At 35.9% G+C, this 8,524-nt stretch overlaps 2 protein-coding genes across 2 annotated transcripts; both read right to left on the bottom strand.

Moving 5' to 3' along the window:
* Positions 1 to 4,061: 4,061 nt before the first annotated feature.
* LOC113271674 (serpin-ZX-like) lies at positions 4,062 to 4,367 on the bottom strand. The gene has a single exon (XM_026521575.1). The coding sequence runs from the start codon at positions 4,365 to 4,367 to the stop codon at positions 4,062 to 4,064; it is 306 nt and encodes a 101-aa protein (XP_026377360.1).
* A 1,066-nt stretch (positions 4,368 to 5,433) lies between these two features.
* Positions 5,434 to 6,882, bottom strand: LOC113271665 (serpin-Z1B-like). Its single transcript, XM_026521565.1, has 2 exons — positions 6,409 to 6,882; positions 5,434 to 6,315 (listed from the first exon to the last, which is right to left on the bottom strand). The coding sequence occupies exons 1-2, from the start codon at positions 6,880 to 6,882 to the stop codon at positions 5,434 to 5,436; spliced, it is 1,356 nt and encodes a 451-aa protein (XP_026377350.1).
* Between the last annotated feature and the right edge of the window lie 1,642 nt (positions 6,883 to 8,524).

Below are 8,524 nucleotides of genomic sequence, written 5' to 3'. Positions count from 1 at the left end.
GAAAGAAACTTGACATTAACTAGTAGATGTTTAGTTTCATATAAGAGGGCCCAACAATATTAATAGTAGGTGTTTAGTTCATATAAGAGGGCCCAACAATAGTGAGTAGGTTGTTTGGCTAATTGGGCCCAATTTGAATTTGGGCCATGTATACTCAACTTGGTGCCGATCAGGAGAAGAGTTTAATTAGGTTAAATTAGTTTCCTGTTAGGTTTAGGGCATGAATATAAAAATAAAAAAAAAAGAGATAAAAACCAAGCCGCACCTTTGTTTCTCCATCTCATTGTTATTCCTAGCCAGACGAAACAAAAAAAAAATAATACGGCGGTGATTAGTTCGTAGAATTGGAGCGGCCTTGATATTAGTTGATTATTGATCTCATTACTGTTCTTACTAAGGATTATTGCTAGCGTTTGAGGTAGGCGCAACACAATCAAAAACCTTCTTTTTATTTAAGTTTCTTTTAATTAATTTTATTTTGTAAGTTTTGATTCATATATGAATGATAATCGATGTTGTGAGTATGATTATGTATGTTGGGCTGCGGTCCATAGATTGTGATTCTTAAAAACAACTTTGATGGGATACGAGATATCCTTGGGAATGGTTTTGTTCCCTAAACCCACGTGGGGCTCCCTGGGGCGAGCGGATTTGATTGTTCTTATGGATGTGGTGTTTCCATGTGGTTGTGATGCTAATAATCATGTTAGTTGTTTTAAAAAGAATTGAAAATGTTTGATAAAATATTTTGTTGCTTCTTTTCCTACTGGGTGTCACAACTCACGTCGTTTAATGACAAAAAAATTCCAGATTTTATGGCACCACAAGGAGCTAATGGCGGAAAAGCGTAGAGATCGGTTTTGGTGTTATTAGTAGTAGTTTGCATAGGATTTATGTTTGAGAATTGTAATAAAATATCATCAACTCTTTTAGATGATTTAATTAGTTATTTATTGGTTATTAAAACTTTAGATATTATTGGGTTAACGTATAACCAATGAAAATAATGTTTTGTTTAGACTACTCTATTTGATTGAATAATGGAAATTTCTGGATCATGTCAGTTTGACTGTCTATCATAATTATTATATAATACGTTTTTGTCTCATTTTTTTATGTTACATGTAAAAATCAATGTCAGTTTGACTGTCTATCATAATTATTATATAAAAATTTCATAATTTTCTGAGTTCCATAAGTATTTTTAAATCAATTGTTTTCACTGTACAAGGATCAGACGTTTTCTGTCAGATTCAATTTTACTGAAGTTGTCTATTTTTTTTAAATATTCTATGTCATGTTTTAGCCTTTAGAGTCTACTGAAAACTCAAAGATGGTTCTTTTATCTTTTCATCATGGTAGGTCAAAGCTAATTTGAAGTTGTGAGTGAATTGATATGATTTTTCTAAAACAAATCGTCACTGTTGTGCGTTTCTGCAGTACTGGTCAACTACTCGTTTGACTATGGTCAAAAGGTATTTAAGATAAACTAAAAATCCTAGAAATTTTATTACTGGAAAGGCGATAAGTTAGGATTCAGAATATATAATTATAATAATTTATGGATTCGTATTGGTCTCGGTAAAATTATTTGAGTGACCTGGCGTCAGTTTCTGTTTTATGAATCTTTCTTAAAAATGTAATGATTTTGGATTTAATCTGGAATTTTTAACGGTGAAATTAATTTTTCTGATAAAGTATATTTCTTTAGGGTTCATGTAAATTAAAAATCACGTCAAATTAACGGTTAGATGTTCCGAAAAGAATTTTTATGTATCCGCTGCAACAGAATTTCTGAATTAAACATAAATAAAGATGAAACAAAGAATTAGTCGTTTGGACTTGGGCCAAGTGTGGAAGTCAGGGCCTGATATTTAAGGTAGCATTTCGAATTTTGGGTTTTGGGTTTGGGTTGAAATCCAGGCCCGAAATCCGGGGTGTTACATGCTTGATGAACGTTCTTTTGTAATCAGCAATCTTTTTAAGTTTCTGCACGAAAATCATAATTTTCTTAAACAAACAAAAATACAAATCAAAAGAAGAACATAGTTTGCTTCAAAAAACAAAATTATAAAGGCCGCAAAAATAAGCATATATACATGCTGGCTGCTGGTCTTTGGTCTTCACAATTTATTGCAGCTTCGAGCTTGATAAATTCAATGTCTTCATCTGAACCAAGTGTGACTCTAAGGGAAACCTTTTAAGCATCAAATTATTTCTCTTTTGGTTCACAATTTCCACATAACCAATACCATCCTCATAGTTCGAAGCCTGCAAATGGATAGCACTTCGGAAGTTTTCTTCATTTTCAACTTTAACAACATCACCAATAGAAAGTGCGTATGCCATCTCCCACGTGGACGTTTAGAGTTCAATAGTTTACCACCAAGGTGCAGAGTCGATCTACGAAAATTAGAAGTATTATGTTGACCAAACAATTAATAGTCTGCAATCAAAAATTCGGAAAAGCTTGGAAAAACTTAACACAAATATACGTATAAAGGTCTAAAACCATAGCAATAGTTTCTGGTGAACAACATGGTAACCCCATATACATGAGGCACGAATCAAAACCAAATGGTGCGAATAGAAGTCGGCAACTCTACGAAACTGCTCCAGAAAGGCCCGGGGAAGAAAAGTAACAAAAATGTACTATATGTCTCAGAAACAACATAGGTCGCAGAAACTGGCATCAACATGCAACCATAATTGCTTAGGAAAACTACCGGTTTCATGGTTTCCCATTCGTAAAGTACATGCTAGTTAGCCAAAGCATACGTTTCGAGATATTCTCGATCTTTTGGAACTCCCCGTAGTTAATTAAACCCTAAATAAGAGAAAGATAAGACAACTGGGAATATAAGGTTATTACCGATGATGGGAAAAAAGAGAATTGGGAATAAGATACTTACTCGTATGCACGGATTAAAACTTACAAATCGTAGAGGATTGATTGCATAAGCGCACACTATAGGTTCTCAGAACTTTGAACACGAAGTTGCAATGAAATTTGTTGTTCTCTGCCTAAATCTGTTGCCATTAAATATTAAAGTTTTTCTCGACGATATCGAGAAATTGTATCGTGGATAAATGTAGGGTTTTAAAAGCGAAGAATCGTTTAACTTGTACCTCTTCGTTGATGGCTTAAAATGGTCGTGTTGAGTATCATCGCTTCAAAAGAACTGGTGCATGAAGGCTAATTTGAAAGTGTCATCTTTTTCTTCAACTACCATTCTTCAATTTCCATCAATTTATTTGACGAATCAATTCAACCACCATTCTTTAATTTCCATCTCTTTATTTGACGAATCAACTCATCAGAAGCCAACTAACTACCACCATGGTACTGGAGGACCTGTATCCTTGCACCATGGAAAAAGATTTATGCGACTTTTAGAAGATCTCCAAGAAGAGGGGTTTGTTGGATGGTAACACTTTGATCAAGTGGTGTGTTTTCTGTAAGTATTTATGCAAGTGAAGAGTCGTGGCGGTAAAGCCTAAAATCGTGTACGGGAAACCTATCTTCTCATTTATTCTCCAAACAGTCGTTTGGCTGACAATGTGTCGATGACCAAAAGACGTATCCTTTCCTTTTTGTACAGTTACTTGCTGACAATTCTGCCACATGGCACTCTATATCTTCAGATAACTCGAAATTGATTTTGGTAGCGACACATCAGCATAATCATTCCCCTTTATATAAAGAAGAATTGATCATAATGGCAAAAGAAAACAGATAACATAATGGCAACAAAGTGGGAATCGCCAGAAATTTCTATTTGAAATCATTCATCAAAATCAAAACCACTGAATTAAAAAGAACAAAAGAACAAGATATTCTAAACTATTTAGTGACATTGGAGAGACACATAGACTAGTTTGATAAAGGATTAAGGATATGTCCCATGAACAAACACTGCACCAGTTTCCTCCTCTCTTATAAGGAACATGAAAGGATGATATGCCACAAAATCGACATGACAAGGTGGACGAGATCCACGAGGAGGACTCATGCAGTTAGCCTCAGAAACAACAGAAGTAGAAGCAGCAGCTACAGTTCCTTATTCATCAATTTCTACAGAACACTTGTGAAAAACTCCTGAAGCATAAGTCTTCCCGTTTACCATCTCGATATTCAGCATCTCAGCCAGCTCTGCCTTCCATTCATCAAAAGGTAAAACTACTCCTGCATTCTCTAAAACTCTTTTTGCTTCAAAATCAAAATAAACTTTGAACTTGGGAATCTTGAATTCTCTTGTTGGAACCCTACGAATTGGGAGATGTTGATCCAAATAGGCAGGATTAGAACTCGCCTTTTCTATAAGTTCAACTAGCCCATCCCGTTCCTCGGGTAAAATGATGTACATAGAAAAATGATCCGGAGTACTTTAAAGCAACGATGACATGATGGGAACGTCAACTGATTGTTTTTTCGTTGAGGAGATAGAACTTTGATATCTGAGTTGGTGATGGTTCAAATTGATCATATTCCTCCCAACATCATTCGAAATAGAGTGCATTCTACGATATAAATTGCGTGCATTCATTAGGAGGTTTTGAATCAATCCATTGGTTTCCTCTTCAGCCCATGCATTTACCATCTTCATCACTTCTTGCTCTGAATTCCGTACTTTGAATCGTTACAACGGCCAAACAAATAAAACATAGAACATAAAACAAACAGAAAAAACACAAAACAAAGAACGAAGATCTACAATATAGTGCGGACCTCATTTGTGAAATCCACAGTTTCAGCTTCCGCTTTGTAAACTTGATGCGCAAGTTCCTGGAATGAAAGTTTAATAGGACACGATTGACGAAAGAAAGTTTAGGTCCGGTTTGTGTCTTCCCCAACATGCCGATGAGGTTAGAATTAACATAATTGAGATGTTCGAGGCTTTCATAGTCGAGGAAGCTTAGTATCTGTTTTGATGTTTCACCACTCGCTCCACAAGCTAGTAAACCTAGCGCATTGCTGATTGAGAAAGGAGAGAATACAAAATTCTTGTTCTTCGATTCGTCTAACCACACATGTTTGACGAGTTTCTTGCTAGGATTGATGCTCTTTGAAAGAGGGTTTAATTTTAGGTGCTGATACTTAATGTCTATGATTATGACTATGGTCACAAAAAGAAAAATCTGACGGTGATTAAGAACACCTAGTGGCTAGAGCAAGTAAACGGAGATTGCCGGAAATTGAAAAACTAAACCTACCTCAGAATTATTATTTATAAGGGTGCAATTACATGTAGGAATGAGGCTTTCGGTTAATCTACGTACTATGGGTTTACAGATAACAAGATAGTAAAAAAGTCGGAATCGCCTAGATTTCTACTAAAAATAATTCATCAAAATCTCTAGACTATTCCTCTTAAAATCAAAGAAGAACAAGAGATATCTAAGCTAATTAGTTACACTTGAGAAACACGTAGATTAGTTTGATAAAGGATTAAGGACATGCCCCATGAACAACACTGCACCACTTTTCTCCTCTCTTATAATGAACATGAAAGGATGATCTGCCACAAAATCGACAGGAGGAGGAGGAGGAGGTGCATGAGGACCCTGTCGGCATTGCTGCATTCCCATTAAAACAGCAGTAGAAGCAGCAGCTTCAGTTCCTTCTTCATCAATTTCAACAAAACACTTATGAAAAACCGCTGTAACATGAAGCTTACTTCCAGCATTCACCTTCCCAGTCAGCTCTGCCTTCGATTCATCGGTATTCAGCATCTCAGTCAGCTCCGACTTTGATTCATCAAAAGGTAAAACGAGTCCTACTTTCTTTAGAACTCTTTTTGCTTCAAAATCAAAAGAAATTTTGAACTTGGGAATCTTGCATACTCTTGTTGGAACCGTATCCACCGGGAGATACTGATGAAGAAAAGCAGGATCCGAGCTCACCTTTTCTATAAGTTCTCCGAGCCCATCGCGTTGATTCGGTAAAATTATATACATAGAAAAATGTGGAGGGACTTTCCAATCCCTAGTAATATCTGAAGCGAGTTTCCTATCACTTTTATACGGGAGTCGCAGTACTTTGAAGTTATTATGACAACTAATATATTGATCTCCCCTCGATGACATGAAGGGAACCTGTACTGGTTCTTTTCTGTCGAGAAGATTGAACTTCGATATCTCGGTCAGCTTTCGATCAAATTGTTTTATTCGGTCCCAAGATCCTTTGAAATAGAGTGCATTCGCCAATATAAACTTTGTGCCCTCATTGACTGCAACATCCGGAAGGAGATTTTGAATTAACCCATTGGTTTCCTTTTCAGCCCATGTGTTCACCTTCTTCAGCACTTCGTTGCTCTAACGACCGTGCATTAAATAGTTACTAACAGAACATAAAACAAACAGAAAAAAACACAAAACAAAGAACTAGAAATATAAAGATTTTCGTACCTGATTTTTGAAATCCACAGTTTCGGTTTCCGCTTTATAAACTGCACGAGCAATTTCTTGGAACGAAGGTTTAATAGCAGGAAATGATTTCTCAATCCAAACACCGCCAACAAAAGACAGTTTAGGTTCGGTTTGTGGTTTGCCCAACATGTTGATGAGTTCAGCATGACTAGAACTTAGAACAGTGGGGTCTTCACAATTGAGGAACTGTAATAACTGATTTAAGGTTTCGCCACTTGCTGTGGTAGCTAGTAGACCTAGAGCACTGTCAATCGAGAACGGAGAGAATGCAAAATTCTTGTTCTGTGACTCCTCTAACCACAAGTCTTTAACGAGTTTCATGCTAGAATTCACCCTCTTTGAATTCATGCTAGGATTCACCCTCTTTGAAGGATGGCTTTCGTCCAAGAACGGGGAGAATGCAACATTCTTGTTCTTCGACTCGTTTGGAAGCTTTAGTATTTGATGATCCATGCCGCCTATGATCAACACAAAATCTAACACTAATAATAATAAAACCTAGAGCAAGTAAATAAGCTAAACGGAGATTGCCAAGAAAAAAAAAAATTAATAAGAATCGCGGGTTGTGAGACTAATGAAGCAAAACTCTTCTTATTTATAGTATTCGTGTGAAACAAAAAATAAGGAGGAAGACACCAAATTTGGAAAGGACGTAGAAACCTAAATTTGAGACACGAGGACAACTTAGTCAATAAACATGGTTTACACCTTAGCCAAACACTTAATAAGGCCCTTAAAAAATATCCATGGGAAAGGTACAAATAAAGAGTGGTTCCAAAACTACAGAAAGAGTTCACGTTCCCTCTAATCTCTACATTACCAAAAAAATTAGGTGTACCAGGCTGTGATGAAACTCTAGTAATACCTAAAATATAAGATTCCTCAAAAACTGAAATTCTTGATTTGTTAACAAAAACTGATGATGAATTTGTTAAGAAAAGCTTGATGTTGAGAATTCGTCATCATAGTAGTATTACTGTTGACATCAACAGTAAGTATATCCTCCCATTTGAAGTAATATTACTGATGTATCAACAAGACGATAAGGACTTATTGTTAATCCTCGTGGTGTTTATTTTGGAAGCCATGTTCATCCGTGTATCATTTTGTGCTATGTTGTAAAAGGCGAGCGCCCGGAGCGCCTAGGCGCCAAAAGCCTACTAAGCGCAGGTCCAGCGCCGAGGAACCAAATTTTATACTATACTTTCCACACTTGCGCCTTAGGCGAGCGAGTGCCTCGCGGAAATTTTAGGCACTAGACTAAGCTCCAAAGGCTCCATGGGCATGTGGCATGTGGGAAATTTAATACTATGTCCTCCATTCTTCTGCATCATCTATACCTCCATTCATCTTCATCATCTCTGCCTCCATTCTTCTTCAACATTTCGCCAATATCTTGAATTCTTCGCAAGTAAGGTAAGATTTCAGCAACAATCTAAGGATAAAAATATGGAAACATCAACAGAAATCAATGATACAAATATAAAACATCGTTAATAGCGAGATGCTAATGTTTCTACGTATGGACTCATCCGCAATGAGTGATTGAAATATGGAAACTCCATGTTAAGAATATGCGTAATTGAAGATATACATGGTCAAAAATTTTGCGAACTCTGAGAACAATCCCTATAATGGGCACGAACTCTGATTCTTTATCTTACTAAATGAAATTCAAAAACTTCAATAATAAAACTAATAACAATACTTTGGTTTGGCACACTGGCGGTATCAATGGTAACTTTAGTTTATGCTATAGAACGATGATCAGCTCATGATCAAAATTTTAATCTATATAAAAATATACATGATCAGCTGAAACTAAGAATTATTTTCCGATAAAATTAAATATTCTCATTAAAATAGTTAACAACCATATATTTCCTTCTCCTAAATCACCATAAATTAGGGATGTTAGTTATAACGCATATTTTTCCTTTTCCATTTTTAAAATTAAAATTAAATTTATATCAAATAAAAATCAATTTTATTAAATAGGAAAAGTTAGTTATGAAACATCCAAAAGGATAGCTTTGCTCCGGGCACACTCTTTAAGGGAGTGTGCACAAAATGGACTCATGCTTTACCACCTCCT

Source organism: Papaver somniferum, chromosome 1 (assembly GCF_003573695.1).
Source record: "Papaver somniferum cultivar HN1 chromosome 1, ASM357369v1, whole genome shotgun sequence".
NCBI classification, from domain to species: Eukaryota; Viridiplantae; Streptophyta; class Magnoliopsida; order Ranunculales; family Papaveraceae; genus Papaver; species Papaver somniferum.
This window is presented reverse-complemented; position numbering and strand designations above follow the sequence as displayed.

Bases quoted from the DNA above. Each gene is read 5' to 3' on its own strand.
- LOC113271674 (XM_026521575.1), bottom strand. From the start codon at position 4,367: ATGTACATCATTTTACCCGAGGAACGGGATGGGCTAGTTGAACTTATA.
- LOC113271665 (XM_026521565.1), bottom strand. From the start codon at position 6,882: ATGGATCATCAAATACTAAAGCTTCCAAACGAGTCGAAGAACAAGAAT. The intron at 6,316-6,408 runs GTACGAAAATCT...CACGGTCGTTAG, and splicing joins CTGTGGATTTCAAAAATCAG to AGCAACGAAGTGCTGAAGAA.